The following is a 22,083-nucleotide window of genomic DNA, read 5'->3' as shown; positions in this document are numbered from 1 at the left end:
GGCTTTAAAAAAAAAAATGACCCAGGAATATCATAGAGTGATGGTAAAACATCAAAGATACTAAGAAATATCTTAAAAATGATGAGAACAGAAAGAGAACTTGTGAGTTCCATCCTGGGGTAATTCTGTAGGGCCTGAAGAGAGGGTTAGAATCAGGCACACGAGGGTTACCTTCAGAGTGAGGAGGGCAAGACTTCCATCTCAACTCCACTTTGCCTAGAGTCGGGCTACAGAGTGGCTTGGGGAACTCCCATCGGGCCGTGGAAAACAAATGTCGGACGAGAAAATCAAAACTGTGTTGCCCGTGTGCTCGCACACACTCGAGGTGGGGAAGGGGGGTGGAACCTTCTCTTCCTATTTAGTTGTTTCTGTTCTCCTGGATATGTTGGAAAGAATAGAGCTCGATATGTCCATAAATATTCAATCTGGTATATTGTGTAGTAAGTATCCAAACCAAGTACTACTCTAGGTCTGTAAATGTGAAAATAAACGATACTGTCCCCCCCCCCCCCGCTCCATTGATAACTTCACCTGTCGTGCTGCCTATTATAACTATATTATTATAACTATATGAAAAAAATACAATTTTTGAGGGCAGTCTGTTTAGCTGAAGTACATATAGTTTCTCTAGGATTTAAGGGTCCTTGTTGGAATCTTTCTAGAATGTAGACATTTACTCTGGAACTTTGCTAAATTCCTTTTCATCCCATTTTGGTAAGTTGGGTTAAGAAAAGGACATAGATAAGTGAGTCCCCGTGATTCTTATTTAGGAATCAATACTATCGCTTTAGGGTTTTTTTTTTTTTTTTGTACACACTTCAAGGAGGCAGTTAAAGTAGGATCTATAAACTGAGTACCCTTGAGCATCAGTCTAAAACTTCAATACTGAGGCATTACCGAGTTTACTTTTAGTGTCCAAAGGAAATGCGCTTCCAAATTAAACTGAAAGAACCATAGAGGAAGCCAAAGAGTTTCTCTTCAATAAGACATTGCTACCAAAAGGAGGAAGGGTGATGATAACCCTATAAGGGTTTTTCTTTAAAATCTCTACATACATTACTGCTCATTCTTCATTTTTCATCGTTGCCACACTTAGTTTTTATGGATCACTTTATATACATATTTCAGGGAGAAGTTTGCTTCAAGTCTCAGAAATCAGCTAAATAATCACTGCCTCATATATGAAAGAAACGTTTCCTAAGGAGGAAAATATATTGTTTTTATTTCTGAATGACTTTTTTGTTGTTCGTAATATATTTCAAAGGGCTTGGAGAGATATGTGTGGGCGTTTTATCCATCGATGCTAAATTTATTTCCTTGTTATGGCCTTAGTGAACAATGCTGGTTCACGATAATAATAAAAAGTAAAAAAAAAAAAAAAAGACCTAGTTTATTTATTTTTTTAAAAGATTATTTATTTATTTATTCATAGAGACACACAGAGAGAGAGAGAGAGAGAGAGAGAGAGAGAGGCAGAGACACAGGCAGAGGGAGAAGCAGGCTCCATGCAGGGAGCCCGATGTGGGACTCGATCCAGGGTCTCCAGGATCACGCCCTGGGCTGAAGGCAGCACTAAACTGCTGTGCCACTGGGGCTGCCCAAGACCTAGTTTATTTTGAGATCTGCAGTCACCAGTCAACTAGTTCTTTTTAGTGCCAGTAGAACTAACAATGGAGTTTATAATTCATGATAAGGGTAATAACTAATACTGTTTTCTTTACAAAAAATAGTGATAGAAGAATGCTAAGCATTTTATTCCCAAAAAGAAGATGAGGGGTGCCTGGCTGGCTCAGTCGGCGGAGCACAGGACTCTGGATCTCAAGGTTGTAAGTCCAAGCCCCACGGTGGAGGTAGACATTACCCAAATCCAGTCCTAAAAAATAAAAAAAGAAAGAAAGAAAAAGAAGAAGAAGAAGACAATGAAAATCAGAAGTAAGCTATGTAAGAGGTTAGTTAGGAATGGCTACTTCACTTTTATATTCTTTCAGCCTTAAAAATATCTGAACCATAAAGAGGAGACAGGGAGGGAGAGAGGGAGAGAAAGAAGGAGGGAGTGGAAATAAAAAATTAAAAAATAAATAAAAAAGAAAGAAGGAGGGAGTGGGAGAGGTCGGTGATGGAGGGAAAATGAGCAGTGGGATAGTGGAAAGCAGGGGGGGTTGGGATCAGAAGGTGTGGCACAGACTCTTGGGCACCAAGATGGTTGGGGGGATGTTTACTGTCTTTGAAGATAATTTTCCGAGCTGCCATGTGTAGAAACAGAAGACGGTGTGAGCAAAGCCTTTGTAAGCTGTCAAACACCGTGAAGGGGACAGTGTTGCTCCGACTGGCTGAGAGAAGAGCCTAGACCTGTGCCCCGAGAGAGGGGCCTTGCCCACTGTCACTGGCCCCAGGGGAAGAGCAGGCCCCTGGAGGAGAGTGACCCGCGGCCTCCCACAGCAGCGTGTCCCACAGGAAGCGCCCCATGGAGAGCACCTTGTGTCCCTTTGGGTGACCACTGGGCACCTGTTGACAGCACAGTCTCCAGGGCTGCTCATCCTGAGGAAGAGGACCCACAGGAGGGAGGGCGATGGCACCCAGAGGCAGCGGCCTGAGGAGCAGGAGCGCCTCTCCCTTCTGCCCAGAGCCGGAAGGGACACTGCGGGAAGACGTTGAGAGATGTCACAAGGTCTCACGGGGTGCCCAGGACCCTCCTCGAGCCCCAGGGACCCTGCTCTGAGAGGAGGCTGCTCGGCGGCTGCTTGCCAGGGTTGGCCCCACGTTGCCCCCCCAGGGTACGGGTCTCAAGCGTCACCTGTCCCCAGAGTGCAGGTATCTACTCACAATCACACTGAGGGAAAACTCTTTCTTGTAAACAATGAACCATCACTTGGCCCTTATGTCTCTCTCTCTCTCCTTCCCATCAGAATGTGAGCGCCGAGAAGCGACAGGCTCATCTTGTTCGCGTGTCGCTGTTGCCTAGGACAGTGTCCAACACATCGTAGGCCTTGAAGACACTGATGAGTGAGTAAATGAAGAGAGTGATAAAGATCCGGTTACGGTGCAGATACAGGCCATCAGCCAAAAGGAAATGATGTGATCTTACGATCCATGGGTGGATTCAGCTGATATAAAACGTTTGTCCCCCCCCCCCCAAATTCCACAGGGATACCTCTTTGTGGGTAGCCAGTAATCTCCTTAAAGTCTGGCCTCCATCCATATTGTACCCCCTTTTCCTCCTCTTCCCACCTTCCTCGGGGCTTCCCCTCGCCCTCCCCCTCACCACCTAACCCCCAGTCTCTCTTCTGGCCTGGAGATGAGCTCTAGGTTCCGTCATGGACAGGCGACGGCCGGTCCTTACTTCCCAACTAGGAGTAGGCTCAAGGTTTTCCGGCTTAGGGGGCAAATATCCACAAGAAAAACAGTATTTCTCTTGCCCTGTTGATCGCACTTCTGTAGCAGTTTCCAGGGGCTATTATGCTAGTAGTTTCTGTTGCTTTTTCTCTTACCCCGATGAGGAGGGTAAGGGATAGAAGGACAGGGCTGGAGGCTGGAGGGATGTAGAAAACCCCACTGCGCAACTGGAGCTACTCTCAGGGGGATGGCAGCTCAAGAACTCTTGAGAGGCCCCTAAAATAGCTGCTTACATCTCAATGTGCGTAACAATCACCTGAGCTTTTGTTGGTGGATTTTGCTTCAGGAGTTCTGGGATGGGGCTCAAGAGTCTGCATTGCTAATAAGCAACCGGGTGGTCCGTGGGTCCACGCTTTAGTCAATCCCTATTGAGAAACATTTTCCGTTTGCACCCCTGCTTTAAAACAGCATTATTGAAGACAAAGGGCGCGGTGATTTTGGAATCTGCTAGAACTAGGTTTGAAATCTGGCTCCACTAGTTCCTCAAAAGACATTATTTATAAGTAAGACTTCTCTAAGCCTCAGTGAGTTAAGCACCTGCTTTGGGCTCAGGTCATGGTCCTGGAGTCCTGGGATCCAGCCCCGTGTTGGGCTCCCTGCTCAGTGGGGAGCCTGCTTCTCCCTCCCCTCCCGCCTGCTGCTCCCCCTGCTTGTGCTCTCCCTCCTTCTCTGCCTATAGGTCTCTCTCTCTGTTAAATAAATAACTAAATAACTAAGTAAATAAATAAATAAAATCTTAAAAAAAATACAGTTCCCGCCTTACCTTATCCATTAATCTCACCCGATGACATTAGGAACACTGTTCAGTGCCAATCAGACTCCCTCACGGAAAGATATGCCTTACATTAGAGGCCCAAACCCTAGAGATGCTGCTTTGCTCCCCGCTCCCAAGATGCCACTTAGGTTCTGTCCGGGTCTTAAGCGGCTCCCCTTACTGCAGTAAGCAACGAACTTGTCTTTACTTCATCACGCCGGTCAGTTTACCGTTCTCTTCAGCGAGCTGGAAGTCAATAATCTCTTCTATGAAAATGAAGATCCAGACAAACATAATTAATTACTTGTTATTTCCTGAAGATATTGTGCTTTCTCATAGTCTGTGCTTTTGCACTATTGATTCCTTTTTTCCTGGAATATTATCACCTTGTCTTTATTTAACCTTCAAGACTCCGGCTGACTGTTCCTTCCTCTTTTTTTTTTGTTGAAACACTAACCAGCAACCTAGAGCCCTGGTGCTTCTGTGCTTCCACAGCATCCAGAAAGCCTTTCCCATCCTATCCTATCCTATTGTTTTCTGACTGCGTGGTTACACACTTTTCTCTCCTAAAGACACTGTGTTCCCTGAATATAGGGATTGGGCCCCATCTACTTCTATCTGTGCCTTAAATAATGAAAGAGGCTTACTAGTTGATCAATAAATATTTATTGAATGTTGAGTGAAAAACATTTAGCTTAAGCTATTTGGAGAAAAATAGAATAAAGACATTTTTGTCAAAAGGAGCTTGGGCTTATTTTCATAAGGGTATCTTTTGCATCCTCAATCGCACGCTCCTTTTCGTTCTAGGTAACCCTGAGCAATGTTACCCCCGGGAGTGGCGCTCTCGCAGTCAACGAAACAGGGTCCTGTGGATGATGTTAGATGCCTCTGTTGGAAAGGTAATTTCTTATTTCCCTTCCATCTAGTGATTACAGATGACAATTAAGGGCCTGACGTCGGCCCAGCCCTCTGTCAGAGGAGCAGATGGTTTCTGTCCCTCCTTCAGGAAAATTTTATCTCCTCTGGCATCGGTCTGGATATAAATGCCGTCAGTTTCATGATACGAAATAAAGGATAAGCATTTTGTTTAGCACAATCAAGAGCTGGAAGAAGGACCAAGTTGTGAGATTCATGGCACTGTGACGGCTGATAACAATGTAGCCTACACACAGGTCGGTGTCTGTGTACGTGTTATTTACTCCCCACGCTCAACACCTGCCTTATTGCATAGCCACGGTTAATCCAACCTACGGGCTATTGGAGGTGGCAATAGAATTTTAAAAATTTCTAACTACACTGTAATGTAGGGGTTCAGGAAAAAGCATCAGGGTTCATAACTAGCAGGTTTTGACAAGAGCTAAATCGACGTTTGCAGTGGTGAAGCGTTTCCTAGATAACAGGACATCACAGAAGCTGTTGAGGAAAAAAGTTAAGTCTAACAAACACTAACCTGGATTGATATCCTGCATTAGCAGAGCAGGCTGCTTCGGGAAGAAGGCAAAACTCTGCGCCTCGTATCTGAGTTTCTGATCCCTTGGATCATTTGGAGGGAGGATTATTTAATAGATAAGTTCAGTGTGCAGCAGCAAGTCTCAGCTATTTTCATACCTTTGAGTGTCACCTAAAAATGAAAGAAATAACCCTTCTCATAACATAAGCTAGTCAACCCTCTGTGCGTTCGGTGCCACGCTTGTCTCGTGGCCTGATGATCCTAAGCAGGGTAGCTTATTTGTGTTGAGTCCCGGTGATTCTGATGTCTCTGGCTGGTGTTTATCCTATTTTTCAGGAACGTGCATAGAAATCATAATGGTTTCTTATAAGCATATTGCAATTTTTGTCTGTCACATGCATCGTGTGTGATCCTTGAACAATTCAGTGGGGCAGGAATGTACCCATTTGACTGCGGAGACGGAGAGTCAAGCACAACAAATGACTTTCCATAGGTCACGTCGCTGGTGAATGGTGGAGCTGGTGCCAGAACTCGGAGCTCCTGTCTTAGAGAAGCAGTGTTCTCTGTCCTACAATACACAGATCCCTGTTAATATATTTTAAAATAATTACAGAAGAGATGTTACAGACCCTTCACGTAGAATCTGATCAATGTTTATTTTGAGAGAAGTGCACTAATATAGCATTAGTTTTAATTGTATTCCCCATTTGAGAACAGTAATCATGAGAAGAAATTAAAAGATTGAGTTCAGGATTGATTTTCTTGTCTTTTCAGCAACCACTGCATCTTCAAGGAACTCATAGAAAGGCTTTTTTTTTTTTTCAGAGATTGTTTTGACTTTTAGGGTCTTGGACATAGTCTCAGTATTCAGTGCGATATTAATCATATTAATCATAGTGGCTTTGAACTCAGAGCTCTCCCTATGGATGCTCCTACGCTTTGCAAACAGTGTCAGGGCAAACAAATACATGCTTACGCAGAGCCCGGTAAGATAATTAGTGACACAGACTGACGGTTTCTAAGCGTGAGATTGTGCGAGGGCCTATGTTGGGTATTTGTTCGACATGTAGTTTCTTCAGTTAATATTTACAATCCTACATCCATATTCTGGGTGTGGAAACAGGCTCAATGGAATTAAGGAACTTAACTAAATTCTCACAGGTGTTAGGGGACTGAGTTAGGATTCGAACCCTGGTCTCTCTGCTTTCAAAGTCCTTTGTACTCAAAGACATTGATTTTCCTTTATCACGTTGTGGAGCCTCAGAAATAGGGAGGGATGGGGAGCCTGGGCGTCTCAGTTAGCTAAGGGTCTGCCCTCAGCTCAGGTCACGATCCCAGGGTCCTGGGTGCAGGCTTCGTGCTCAGCAGGGAATCTGCCCCCAGCTCTCCCCCTGCCTCCCCCTACTCGTGCTCTCTTGTGTGCCCTCACTCTCTCTCTCAAATAAATACATAAAATCTTTAAAAAAAAAAAAGAAATAGGGAGGGACAGAGGAGGGACTTCTGCTGGAGGGAAGAGAGATAGAGGAGTGGAGACAATAGAACTTTGGAGGAAAAAGAGAGGTGATAGCACGTGGGAACTACGTGAAGATAGAAGTCGGGAAGATACGGCTTCTCGTCCAGACTCTGGTATAAACTGGTACGACTTTGGAGACATCACTTAACGATCCTGTCATTTAATTTCTTAGTTGAATTGAACACCTAATTGTTCCTTAGATGTGGATGTTGGACTTGAGTGGCAGTTTTGTAGACAGGTTCTCTGAGTTCCAGAGATTCAAAGAGTAACACGGGGGATCCCTGGGTGGCGCAGCGGTTTGGCGCCTGCCTTTGGCCCAGGGCCTGATCCTGGAGACCCGGGATCGAATCCCACGTCGGGCTCCCGGTGCATGGAGCCTGCTTCTCCCTCTGCCTGTGTCTCTGCCTCTCTCTCTCTCTGTGACTATCATAAATAAATAAAAATTTAAAAAAAATTTATAAAAAAAAAAAAAAAAAAAAACAAAGAGTAACACGGTTTCCAGGAGGACACTAAAACGAAAAGAATGCAGCTCACTCATATATAAAAACATATACATAACTATGCAAAATGTATTTTTTGCACTAATTTAACGAACTTTTACTATTTACTATGTACCGTGAATTTACTAGCAAATTGAACATAGAGTTGTAGGAGAAAACCATACATATCCCTCACAGAGATTATGGTCCCAAAGCACCAAGGCACTTAAAAAATATCACATTAATAAATAAATATACAACTACGGATTGTAATATGTGCTAATATTTTATTTATTTATTTATTTATTTATTTATTTATTTATTTATTTATTTATTTATTTATTTATTTATTTATGTGAGACATACACAGAGAGGCAGAGACACAGGCAGAGGGAGAAGCAGGCTCCCTAAGGGAAGCCTGATATGGGACTCGATCTCAGGACCCTGGGGTCACATCCTGAGCTGAAGGTAGCCCCTCCACCACTGAGCCCCCCAGGCGCCCCAATATGCGCTAGTATCAGATGTTCAGAACTATCTGAGAAACTGTACCCCATGATCTAACTTCAATTCATGTGGACATGGGAGGTTTCTCCGAGGAGGTAACATCTAAAGCAAGACTTGACAGATGACTGAGAAGAGTGGGAGAATGTTCCAGGCAGGCAAATGTACGTGAAGGGAGTGGAGAAGAATTCGGCTGGTCAGAGAAACACGTAGCAGACCCCCTGGGTGTACCTGCCGCGTTCGCTGAGTCCCATCTGCTCTCTTCCCCACCGGGTCCCAGCGACTGTCCCACTGGAGTCCCGTGGCTCATTGTTCCTCTGGGCGAGGCCTCAGCAAGGCCTCCATCATGCTCAGCACAGCAGGTTGCATGAGGGTGTCTAAAACACCCAGGAAAAGCTGGCTTGCGTCTCATAAAAAGTTCTCCAGAGCATGTGAAGGATGGGGCCAGTTAGAGAATTAGCAGAACCCTAATATCTAAACCTAACAGTAAAACAAAACACAATAGAAAAAAAAAAAAGGATCTATTGACTGATCCTACTTAGGAGCAGAAATACAACAGAATCAGGGGCTGACAAGCAAACTCTTGAAGTAAAAGAACAATGACCCCAAGTGTAGGTAGAACTTACCCTTTTTCTTTTTTTACCAAAAATTAGTATTACAAAGTCAATTAATAAGACATATTTAACAACAAATCAGAGAGGAAGAGCCACAATCCACGTCAGTGACAGCCGAGGTCCCTCTTAGGCATGAGGTGAGAAGGAGACAAGGGTCTTGGCTGCCGTGTCCGCTGATGCGGGCAGGGGGTGGTGGCACTGAGACCTGCCTTCTCGCTGTCGCGAGCCAACTGTGAGCGGACCTGTGACCCCTGGGGACCAAGCACAGCTCCAGGAATCCTTTGAGAGGACTGACTGGAGACTCAAAGAAGCCCCATTGGCCCATTGACCCCTGAAAGCCCAAGTGGCCCTCAAGAAGGGAGGCATTGCCTGAACCAGAGGGTCCCGGAAGCGACCCCGACCAGACAGATGTCCAGGGAACTTCTGAAGAAGCCCGGGAGAGAGCTCGTCGGCTTTGGGCACCGCACTGGTCACACGCAGGGCTCTCTGAGGCTGGGTTGCCATTGTTTCAGGCCCTTCGATTGTTCTTCAGTCTCTGGAAGGGGTGAGAAAGAGCAGCCAGCAATGGGGAAGAGATGCAAAAGGAAAGAGAAGGTGGAGAACAATGACAGGCCACCCCCAGCCCCAGGCCTTTCCAGATGCAGGCTGTCCAGGTTCAGTGTAGGCCCCACTGGATGAGGTGGGATTTTATTAAAAAAAAAAAAAAAAAAAAAAGTTCCGTTTTGCAGTAAAATTATGTGATTCTCAGGCAGACCTGTATTCTTTGAAGCTTTAAAGGTGTGAGGAAATTTTATTAGCTAAAAATAACCTCAAAAGTGAAGGGACCTGCCTGAGATTTCACTTCACTCAGGGGTAGGGTAGCCCGCCGCCCAACAGGGCGTGGTGACAAAGAGCGAAATTGTTTTCGTGGAGCCCAGCCAAGTCCAGCTTGTTCATTAATCTTTATAGACAATTTCCTGGGTTATTTTCACTATGATTTCCATTTCACTTCCTGAATTTCAAAGCTAAACACACTTACCTGTAAGATCTATTGAATTGGCCCATTTAACAACAACAACAAAAAACACATATTAGTATCGTCCCTAAAATGGTCACCTTGAGAGAGTATACCCAACTCTCATGAAGCTACTTTGCTAAAAAGCATTCTACAAATTTGTCTTCAGTATTTGTTTTAGAAATTGCTTTTAGGCTAATGCTACATTATTTTGTTTTATTTTATAAATAATATTTAATTCATTCAATACATACTTCGTTGATATTGGTGCCCTTTCCTAAGCCAATAAATAAGCCACATGAGCTCAAATAAGCAATTCTGAGCCATCAAACTAAAGGTTTTCCAGAGCACACTGTCCTTGCTTCCATTCAAACACTGGGATACAGCACTCGATCAATGTTCATATGATGCTGCACCAGAAATTTATCTCAGACTCAAGTGTCTATTGGCATATTTTCTTTTCTTTTCTTTTCTTTTCTTTCTTTTCTTTTCTTTTCTTTTCTTTTCTTTTCTTTTCTTTTCTTTTTTCTTTTCTTTTCTTTCTTTCTTCTTTTCTTTTCTTTTCTTTTCTTTTTTCTTTTCTTTCTTTTCTTTTTCCTTTCTTTTATTTCTTTTCTTTCTTTTCCTTTTCTTTTTTTTCTTCTCTTTTCTTTTTTTCTTTTCTTTTCTCTTCTTTTCTTTTCCTTTCTTTTCTTTTTTCCTCTTCTCCTTTCCTATTCTTCCTTCCTTATTTGTTTCTCTCTCTCTCTCTTAACTTTTTAACTATATGTTCCTGATCTAAATATTGAAATAATTTAATATATTGGTTTTTAGGTAACATTTAAAAAGACTTATTCATAGCAACACTCAATCCCATTATTTTTAAAAAAGATTTATTTATTTGTTTGTTTAGAGAGTGTGTGTGAGTACTTTGTACCAGTATAAAGGTAGGAGGAAGGGTGGGGGGAGAGGCAGAGGGAGAAAATCCACAAGCTGACTCCCCACTGAGTGTGTAGCCCCATGTGGGGCTCAGTCCCACAACCCATGAGATCATGACCTGAGCAGAAACGAAGAGTCAGATGCTCAATCACCTGAGCCACCCAGGTGCCCCTTGGTCCCAATATTGTAAGGTTATTTTTGAAAATTTACATATTCTTAATGGAGATTATATTTACATGGTTTAAAAACCAAAAACACATAAGAAGTTGTACATTTGAGTCTTGCTCCCACCATCTCCTGTATTTCCACCCCGAACTAGTATTCATTTTTATTAGTTTCTTCATAGAATTGAATCCAAGTTTTTTTTGGTTTTTTTGTTTTTTTTTTAAGATTTATTTATTTATTCATTCAGAGAGAGCGAAGAGAGAGGCAGAGACACAGGCAGAGGGAGAAGCAGGCTCCATGCCGGGAGCCCGACGTGGGACTTGATCCTGGGTCCCCAGAATCACACCCCGGGCTGCAGGCGGCGCCAAACCGCTGCGCCACCGGGGCTGCCCTGAATCCAAGTTTTTGAATCTTTCATTTTATGCAGTTTCATAGGTGCTTTTAAGGAAAAGAAAACAAAATTATAAATTAAAACTTGGTTCTAACTTCTTGTAATTAAAATACCTAATACATGCAAAATTTTCTAGCACATATGACCATTTGAATCCTTCCAGAACCTTGGAAGAAGTCCTTGTGAATGAGAGGTCTGAGTCTGAAAGCTTTTTTAGCTCCATAGAATTGTCCCTATTTTTATCTTCCATAGTTTTGTAGATTAAAAAAAAAAGTAAATAATAGCGTGTTTTCCTTTTTCCCTTTTTTCTTAATTTGAAACCTTTTTATATGCTCTTTTTTTTCTTGTTCTTTGCCTTTATTATAGGTCTTATATTTAGAAAGGTTTGTAATAAATAGTGGTTATCTTTATTCTTATACTTTTATGTAGCCCTTAGTCCCCAATTCCCATAAGTAGTGCCCATGAGTTTTGTATGTGAGCAAGAATAAAATTAGCTCATGTTCTCTTCTTCCTCACTTCTCCTGCCTACACTATTCAAATTTAGTCACTAATATTATCGTTCTGAGAGTTTATATTATTAAGTATGCTTAATTTCTATTGCTTTATTGTTAAACTTTAAAAGATGTCTTTGATTCTCAGTTGTTACAACAGATGAGGCGATGATTACAATAATACAACCTAATCATTGTTAATTACTCTGATAATGCAATAATGACCCAACTAACAGATGAATGGAAGCAGAAGGGTGAGATAATGAAGAAAGTAGAGGTAATACAAATTAGCCAAAAACCAGCCCAGCAAACCATAAAACATGTTCATCCTCATTGGTAATTTGAAAAATACAATGCAGACTCACAAGATAGCATTTTATATCTACCAAATTAGGAAATATGAAAACATTGGATGGTATTCAGTGTTGGCATGGATATAGAAAAACTAGACATCTGTGCTCTTTTGGTGGAAGTATAAATTAGTTACAATGACTTTGTACCAGTATAAAATAATACCACCAACTGCTTATTTTCTAAATTGCAAGTGCACTTAGTCTATGACACTGAGATCCAGATCTTATAAGTATTCCATAGCGGAACGCTTCCATGTGTCTATAGGAAGGGTGGTCAAAATGCTCAAAGCAACATACTTTGTAAAAGCAAAATACTAAAACAACTCAAATGCTAACTAACAATAAGAAAGATAAATAAATAGTCCATAAGGGTTTGTATTATAATGGGAATAGTTGTATCCTTAAGTTGGGTACTGAGTATGTAGATGCCCATTTTACCTTTATTTTTATAAATGTCATAGATATTCTTTTAATACATATAACATTTAATGTAAATGATACACTGATTCATTAAAAATATGAATAAAACTGCTCAACCTTACTTATAAGGAAAGAAATGCAAATTAAATATAATACACATTTTAAGTTCTATTAGCAAAGATTTTTTAAAAATGCAATGTTTGTTAAGGGGAGTTGAAAATAATCTTTTTTTCAATACTGCTAATTGGAAAGTAAATCAGTTAGGTTTGGTGGGGGGCACAATTTAAGAATATCTTTAAAAAAAGTTTTATTTATTTATTCATGAAAGACACAGGAGAGAGAAGCAGAGACACAGGCAGAGGGAGAATCAGGCTCCCTGCAGGGAGCCCGATGTGGGACTTGATCCATGATCCTGGGATCACACCCTGAGCCAAAGGCAGATGCTCAACCGCGGAGCCACCCAGGCATCCCTAAGAGTATCTTTTGATTTAGAAAGTCTGTCTTAAGAAAATTATCCAGACCAATTAATCAGAGCTGCAAATAAAAATTTTATACAAAGATATTCGGTATAGTAGCAAGATAGTTAATTCAATCTAATGTCCAACAGTAGAGAATTGCTTTATTACATATACCCATGCAATAGACTATGTATACATAAACAATAGCATTTGTGAAACATAATTAATTGCTTGAGAGAGGTTCCTTATTTATCCTTAAATAAAAATGTAGGTTACAAAGCTACCTAAGTCTTCTCTTATGTGTATTTAGAAAGCTCTTGTCCCACATAGCTTTACGACTTGGTTCCTTCCTTGAGATTTTTCTCAAATAGCATCATAATCACATAATATCGTTCCCCTCCCTCTTGTCATCATGCTTTATCTCTCTACTCAGCTCTACTTTTTTCCTTATTGCACTTCTCACTGACATCCTGTATACTTTATTCTGTATCTCCCCTGCTGTTTTTAATGTAGCTTTCCTAAGAGCAGGGGCATTTTTTGCTTGCTACTGTATTCCACTGCTTAAAGGAGTATCTGACACATAACAGGGACTCAGTAAATAGTTGCCAAAGTGAATATATAAATATACAAAATATTAATAATGATTATCTCTGGGTAAAGGGCTTGTGAATGATCTTTTCTAACATTTTATTTTTTGTTCTTTTCAAAAATGTATTACTTTAGGAGTCAGAAATAGAAAAAAATAGCTTTAAATTTTCCCTTATTTTGTAGCAAAATTTACCTCTATGTTTTCTATCTTCTGAAACTGTGCCAATCAAACACCTATCCAATTACATATAAAATTCATTATAATATATCAAATAGTTATCAAATTGCAAGAGAATATCAAATATTTTCTTCCAGTCTGACGTTCCCCTTCCCACCATATTGCTGCCACCTTTTAGATGTTCCTAATTTTCTGTGTTCTCAAACCTTGGCTTTAAAATCACCCTTAAAAATATCCAGAAATGAATCAATTAAGGAATGGAGTTCATTAGTCTCAATTTGTATTTGGTATCACTACTTGGAATACATGAATATTCATCTGGGGCTGAGACAGGACTACACTGGAGTTTAAAGAAAGGTAAATGGTAGCACCATTTTGTTTCTATGCTTGTGTAAATGAAAATATTTTATAAGTTTTCAAAATAACGTGGCTGATATTTAGAATTGTCTTCCAAGTACTTAGCACCAGTTCAATGAGATCATCATACATTAAACCCTTCCCGAATTCAAAACCTCTTTTCTAATAAGGGACATGTGGTTTGGCTGTGAGATTGTATTTATATGCCCTTTCTATATATCAATTTATATCTCCGTAGATCTTTCCTCAGAGTTCTATAGCCTCATATTCATTTATCTTAACATCTTTTCTCGGGTGTCTCTGGTGTGGCACATTCACATATCCACAACTGGGTCCATGATTTCCATCTCAAACCATTTATTGTCTCCCCTTGAGTTCAGGGTAAATTGAGACATAAAATAAGGAAATGGAAGATGGAAACGAAGTATTGCTGCTGGCATCCTCAGGAATCCAGGCTGACAGCATCTCTCATATCTGGTAGCTATGCTGCCTGGGTCTTTCTGAGTCGCCTCGCAGGGGAGGAAGGCACAGAGAATCTTGTCTTTGAAACTTTTCACTTCTGTTCACATTTCGTTGTTCAAAGTAGGTCATGTGGCCATGCCTGATTCCAGGGAGCCATAGGCCCAGAAGGAAGAATGCATGGGAGATCTTGGTGATAGCTAGACGGTCTTCCACCAACAGAAACATAACCAATTTCATTCTCTTTCCTCGGTTTGATCCAACGGACTTTCATATTCCCCACACCGGTGAGGAATGCTTCCTATCCTCACCTCCTATCTTCCACTGGTCTGAGGCCTGGGAGATGACACACACTGGGTGTGGAGAAGGCCCGGGCAGTAGGTAACCGATTCCCCCTCTCTCAACTTCCCTTTCATTCCTCTCACAGCCCTGCAAATGATTTTTTCCCCACTTCATGGGAGCTGGGGACTTTCCTGAAGCCATAAACTCTACTCTTGTTTGCATACTCTCTTCCCTAATGATTAATGCCCTAGTCAATCCTTCAGACTTTAGTCTCTGAAATTCAAGGGAATTTTTAAGATTAAGAAAAAAACCTCTTTCCCTCTCAAGAAAACCAAGCTTTCAGGACGCCTGCTTGAAATATACTTAGAAGGAAGTCTAATTCAGAACCCAAACCTCAGTCATGATCTTTTTATTTTAGGCAAGAACTACCTTTTCCCTTCAAGAAATAAGTGCTATTGTTTTGAAGCTTGAGAAATTACAAGACAATAAGATTAGAGAGAATTGAGAAGATATCAGATAGTATTAAAAAATAAAGTTATTTCTGCTGTACCTATCTCTCCCCGAAGCTATAAGATTCATGAAGGCAGGAACCAAATGGTTTGACTTAACATTGTGAGACAAAATATTATTTGAATAAATGGAGGGATAAGTGAACAAACAAAAGTACATTGGTGTTTTCGATAAAACAGGAAATGCATTTAAATCTGCAGTGTGATCCAAGCTTCTAAAGCTAGTCTCTAAAAATGAAAGAGTGGCAAAGTGTCCTGGGTGAACAGGAAGCTCACTCTGGTGAAGAAATGGAATCAAGATGCACAGAAGTCTGACTGGGACACTGTTGGCAAGGTCAGGGGAGACAGTGCGGCACAGCAGGACCACTGAAATATCTTCTGGCCCCGCATTGGGAGTTTGTCCTAAGTTCCTTGAGAAAGGAGGTCGTGAAAAACTAAAGGAACAACCTGCCAGGGGAGCTGTATGAGAAGATGCACTTGCCCTGCAATAAATAATGCAGCGCAGGCTGGGGAGGTCATTTCCCAGTTGAAGGGCTACAAGGCAGTGGGAGAAGAGCGCAACAGCCGTGGGTGGAGGAGTGGTGATGGCTGAGACAGCAGTTCTGTTGACCCCACAGCACTTGTGAGGTCTAGGCTTGGGTCTTACTCATTTTGGATTGAAATCCCCCAGGGACTGGACAGGAAATGCAAAAAGTCTTGGAATCCTCTTGTGACGAGTTCTGGGGCCAGAGGTCATCAAGATTACTACCCACACTGGGACCTGAGGAACCCCAGCAAACAAAGGTCATACACCGAAGTTGTCATTGGCTACATCCTTGCAAAGCTTCTCTCACACACTGAATAATTAGATGAACAGGATCTCCTTATAAGAGGAAAAGTCCACAAAACTCCTTAGGGATGTGTTGAGAAACTGCACTATGACTATTCACTGGGATTTGGGATGACTTTCCCAGACTTCATCTCCCATCAGTCTTCAGAAGGGCGTCCAACAGCATTAAAACCTTGATGGTATGAATCTGGGCAATGTCCAGAATCAGCATGGGTGAAATTTGAACTTTCAATCTATGACTGCATGATATCGATTTCATATCAAATCCAAAATATCCAGTTCTTGGCTATGACATCACTGGTGAAAACTGTCCAGAATTTGAAATTGGAAGTTTCTTTGTGTCCAAATGGTCATGGGTCTTAGTATAAAACATTGTCCAGCTGGTCCCAATCATAAGGGTAAAACTGTCTCCAGTTCCCAGAAGCCTACACTGGTCTATTTCACGATTATCTATGGAAAAGTGAAGTACTATTTTTATGCATGTTGACTTTCTTCTTATGAAGTTATCGTTCATATAAATGGCAATTATGTAAAGTCAAATTATTGAAAAAGTGGCCGTGTTCAATAAATTTCCAATCTACAAATTGGTATTATCTCTTTAATAAATGGAAAATGTCTGAAGGGTCTCAGAACATGAGGTTTTGAAAAGTGATCAAATAATTGCATGACAGGTAACTGTAGAGTTTGGTTTTACCCAGTTCATTTGCAAGAGGGTTGCCAGACTTAGCAAATAAAAATATAGGACACCCAGTTACATGTTTATGTCCCAGATGTGCATCTGACATGGAGCCTGGTCATGAAGGGTAACCCTGATGATTTTTCTAAGCCTACCTCTAAAGGCCAGGATCAACCTACAACATGCTTATGTGAAAAAAATTATTTGTTGTTCATCATAAATTCAAATTTAATGAGCATCCTGTATTTTATCCGGCAACTCTAATTTGGAGGAACTGGCTGCTTGCCATGGCACTAAACATACTATTGTAATTTTTCATTCTGCATTATACTTATGTCATTAGTCTTATTTATAAGAGAGAAAAGCAACTTAAATTGAATATCACTGAATGAGATTACTCTGGATTTTTACTCTGTCAGCATTTTCCTTTGCTAATGCTGAAATCTGTATTAGTTGGAGGAGAGGATTTGTTGTGAAGTGCTTTAGGGTGGTATAGCCCAGGGTTTTGTCAATGGAACCATTTCCAAAGAAATTCCCTACGCCCTGCAAAGCCTCACTTTTACCAGTTGTGACTTTTCACTCTAGTGCATGAATATGCCCAGTGAAAGGGAGGAGACATAGGTCAGGTTTACCTCCACTTAGACCCTGGAAGTTCAGAGCTTTACGTTTTCACAGGAATAAATGCTATCATTTCATCAATTGGCTCAAGGAGTTTAGGTCAATTTAGTGATCTACTGCATATTTATGGTGAATGTTCGTATACATTGCAAAGCCCCTTGAATTCTTGAAAAGCAATGAGCACTACTTAGGGAATAAGTTGCCTTTGTTTGGTTTTATTATTTGTAATAATAAAAGCCCCCATTTAGGGAGCACTTATCATGTTATGGGCACCAGATACATGACCTAGAGTCATTATTTTTCTTACCTTCACAACATTACTCTCAGATATTTTATGTTCATTTTCATAAATAAATTTTCATTTTAACCTGGGTTCATACAATTGCCCAGTACAGAGCTTGGGTTTAAACCAATTTCTTATGTGAAAGCATACATTTTAACCACCACCCTGTAATTCTCACCACTTTGTGTGTTGCTTGTGCTTTAAAGCATGAGATGGCTGCTAGCAAGGCCCTCACTATATGTCTCTTTGCCTTTACTCAAAGTTACAATTCCTTTCCCCAAATGCCAGGAATATTGAAGATTTGCTCACTTGGAACTCAGGCAAACCGGCCAGGTGCATTCCTCCAAGGTGCTAGGGAAAATGGAACTAAATGAATATTTTTCTTCTTAAAATGAATCACATTTCATGTCAACTGATTGGTCCAGTAATGTGGCTCTCAAGTTTCTGCCATTTGGGTTTCTTTCTTTCTTCCTTCCTTCCTTTCTTTCTTTCTTTCTTTCTTTCTTTGTTTCTTTCTTTTCTTCTTTCTTTCTCTCTCTCTTTCTTTCTTTCTTTCTCTCTTTCTTTCTTTCTTCTTTCTTTCTTTCCTTTCTTCTTCCTTCTTTCTTTCTTTCTTTCTTTCTTTCTTTCTTTCTTTCTTTCTTTCTTTTTCTTTCTTTCTTCTTTCTTTCTTTCTCTTTCTCCTTCCTTCCTTCCTTCCTTCCTTCCTTCCTTCCTTTCTTCTTCTTCTTCTTCTTCTTCTTCTTCTTCTTCTTCTTCTTTCTTCTTCTTTCTTCTTCTTCCTCTTCTTCTTTTCTTTCTCTTTCTTTCTTTCTTTCTTTCTTCTTTCTTTCTTTCTTTCTTTATTCTTTTTTCTTCTTTATTCTTCTTTCTTTTTAATTTGAGAGAGAGAATGTGCAAGCAGGAGTAGGAGCCGAGGGAGAGACACAGGCAGACTCCACGCTGAGCCCAGGCCCCATGCAGGGCTCAGTCTCATGACCCTGAAATCATGACCTGAGCAAAAACCAAGAGCTGGATGCTTACCTGACTGAGCCACTCAGATCCCTGCATAAGCTCTTCTTAAATAATTTTACCCTAAGGTAGAAAATGCCAAATGAGGGGTGCCTGGGTGGCTCAGTTGGTCCTGGAATCCAGCAGTAGTGGGCTCCCTACTCATGAGGAGTCTGCTTCTCCCTCTCCTTCTGCCCCTATCCCCACTTGTGTGCACACATGAGTTCTCTCAAATAAATAAATAAGATATATATATATATATATCTTATTTATTATATATATCTTATATATTATATATATATTATATATCGTATATATATATTATTTATATTTATTTATTTATATAAATTTATAAATATATTATATATATTATATTATATTTATAATATATTATAAAATATAATATGAAATATATTATATTATATTTATAATATAATAAATATATATTATAAATATATATAAATTTATTTATATATTTATTTATATAAATATATATTTATTATATATATCTTATATATTATATATATATAAGATATAATATATAAGATATATATATATATAAAAGAAGAGCTTATGTGGGCCCAGCTTGGCTCACGAGCTGCCAGAGGTGCCATACATGATCTGATTATAATCATTAGCAAGAGCAGCATTTGTAAGTCATGTGTCCAAAACCAGGAGTTAGGAGGCAATAATGAGAATATCACCGGAAGGAGATATTGGGAAGTGACTGAAATAATTCTAGCTTTCAAAGCTACCAATGTTAGCCAATTAGTCCCTCTTCCTCAAAGGAACTAAGGCAGAGTGTGAATAATCTGCCTCAGCATCATCAGAACTGTCTGGGTTGGAAAACTGACACACAGTCTCGTGACAGCTGATACAAAGCACTTGCTTTCCTTAGAGGGAATACTACTGTTTAATAATCAGAAAAGGAAAGATGAGAGGAGAAACAAAATGAAGGCACAATTTGTGCTGGTTTATTTCTGTGGTGCTGTTGACACATTATTATGCCAAGAAGAGGGCTATCACTTTAACCTTTCGCAGGGCAGCTTTCATGGACAGTTTTGCTTTGTGTTAAATGCTACCATAGTGGCCAGAAGATTTAAGGCACCTCTGCTGCTTGTCCATAAACTTTGGCCATATTTGCTATCATTGGAATAATTCGTGAAATATGGGAAGTGCTTTATTGGCATCATTATTTTATAGCCCTTTGGGCAAGGCTATTAGGTTAAGTCAGTGCTATTTCCCATCTTTTGCAAGGCTATTTCTAATAATAAACTCTTAAAATAGAGTCCAGTATTTGATAAAGGTAACACACACTATGGTGGAACAGCATAGAGCTGGGAGTCAAAGGCTTATTTGCAGTCTAAACGCTTTTATTTGCAGTCTAAACGCTGCTGTTGACTGCCTGTATGATCTTGGGATCAAGATCCCTTTGAGAGCTTCTGCTTACTTCTCTGCAAAATGAGGCAGCTAGTTGGGAAATTTCAGCCACCCCATCTAGCCATTGCATCTGATGATTCTTGTACAGGCCATAGCCATTTCTTTAATTCTGTTCAACCAAGATTAAGCACTTGCTGAATGCCAGTCCCAACCCTTCCTGCCCTAGGGGAGCCAAGGCTGGAGCAGGAGAAGACACGACCAGAGTTCTGACTCCAGACATGACTAAGGCGTTTAGCCCACCATTGGCACTGTTGCTTTGGCAACCCCCCTCTATCATTTAAAAAGTGTTAGTTAGGGACGCCTGGGTGGCTCAGGGGTTGAGCATCTGCAGATGTCAGCATCCTGTTTACAGTTTAGACAAGATCACCAAGACCACAGCAGCATCCTCTCTAGCAATCTCTGTGACTTTTGCGAAACATCCTGAAACAAAACAATTAACCATAAAACATTGGTCACTATCACAAGTTGAGGCAATTAGTCTCCAGATGTCAGCCCTAAAGACCATCAGAATGTGAACAATAACTTGATAGGTAGAAGGGTGTGTGATCAAAGCCCTGATTGGCACACCTTAGCAGCCAGTCCACAGGGGGCCTGCACTCAGGAAGCTCAAGGTAGTCCTTCAAAAGAGCTTAGAAAAATCCCTAGATTTGGGACACCTGGGTGGCTCAGTGGTTGAGCATCTGCCTTCAGCTCAAGGCATGACCCCAGGGTCCCAGGATCAAGTCCCACATCGGGATCCCTGTAGGGAGCCTGTTTCTCCCTCTGCTTGTCTCTGCCTCTCTCTCTCTCTGTCACTCATGAATAAATAAGTAAAATTTTTATTAAAAAAGTGCTAATTATTACTAATGGAACCCAATAGCTCTACAACAAGATTTTGAGGACTTACAACTACTCTTGGACTGAATTGAAGACTGTAAGGGATCTGAACACCAGGGCCGTACTTTTTTTCTTTTATTCTTTCTTTCTTCTTCAAAGATTTTATTTATTTATAGAGACACACACAGAGAGAGAGGCAGAGACGCAGGCAGAGGGAGAAGCAGGCTCCCTTTGGGGAGCCCAATGCTGGACTCTATCCCAGGACCCTGGGATCACAACCCAATCCAAAGGCAGATGCTCAACCGCTGAGCCACCCAGGTGCCCCAGGGCTGTACTTTCAATATGCACATAGTAGGAGTTCAAAGAATACTAAGTAAAAGAATGAATTAATCAAAATATTGGTTATCACTAAGACAAGACTTTGACATTTGATTGAGTTTCTAAAGATGGAAGCATCTTCTCCATGTTTGACAATATCATCCATACGCCATAGAAATTTGAGAAGTGGTAATATATGCATATTTGTATGATGCTTTTTGGCTTATATTTAACTTCTGTTTACATTTTTTTTAATTTGGCCTTCATTAAAAGCACGTTGGTTGCCAAGGGAATAATTATCTCCAATTTTTTTGAAGAAAACTGAAGTTCCAGGGGTCTGACTTACCTGCCAAGCCTTTGGGGTAACAAGCGGGTGTTAGGAGCTGGTTGGATAATTAGGTAGTCAGGACTAGCATCCCCAACAAGAAAACAGGGAGCTGGACAGCTAGGATAAAACCACACCAGCATCCTGTTTACAGTTTAGACAAGATCACCAAGACCACAGCAACATCCTCTCTAGCAACCTCTGTGACTTTTGCGAAACAGCCTGAAACAAAACAATTAACCATAAAACATTGGTCACTATCACAAGTTGAGGCAGTTAGTCTCCAGATGTCAGCCCTAAAGACCATTAGAATGTGAACAATAACCTGATAGGTAGAAGGGTGTGTGATCAAAGCCCTGATTGGCACACCTTAGCAGCCAGTCCACAGGGGGCCCGCACTCAGGATGCTCAAGGTAGTCCCTCAAAAGAGCTAGAAAAATCCCTAGGTTTGGGACACCTGGGTGGCTCAGTGGTTGAGCATCTGCCTTCAGCTCAAGGCATGACCCCAGGGTCCCAGGATC

The 22,083-nt window shown here is 40.9% G+C and overlaps 1 protein-coding gene across 1 annotated transcript in view; it reads right to left on the bottom strand.

Moving 5' to 3' along the window:
• Window positions 1-7,956: 7,956 nt before the first annotated feature.
• Window positions 7,957-22,083, bottom strand: part of PTGER3 (prostaglandin E receptor 3) — a 223,171-nt gene continuing 209,044 nt past the window's right edge. Inside the window, exon 3 of the mRNA XM_049111802.1 lies at window positions 7,957-9,239. Coding sequence (XP_048967759.1) covers window positions 9,213-9,239 — 27 coding nt within the window. The 3' untranslated portion in view covers window positions 7,957-9,212. The remainder of the gene's footprint in view (window positions 9,240-22,083) is intronic.

Source organism: Canis lupus, chromosome 6 (genome assembly GCF_003254725.2).
Source record: "Canis lupus dingo isolate Sandy chromosome 6, ASM325472v2, whole genome shotgun sequence".
Taxonomy (NCBI): Eukaryota; Metazoa; Chordata; class Mammalia; order Carnivora; family Canidae; genus Canis; species Canis lupus.
Note: the sequence above shows the minus strand (reverse complement) of the source record. Positions and strands in the feature narration are given on the sequence as shown.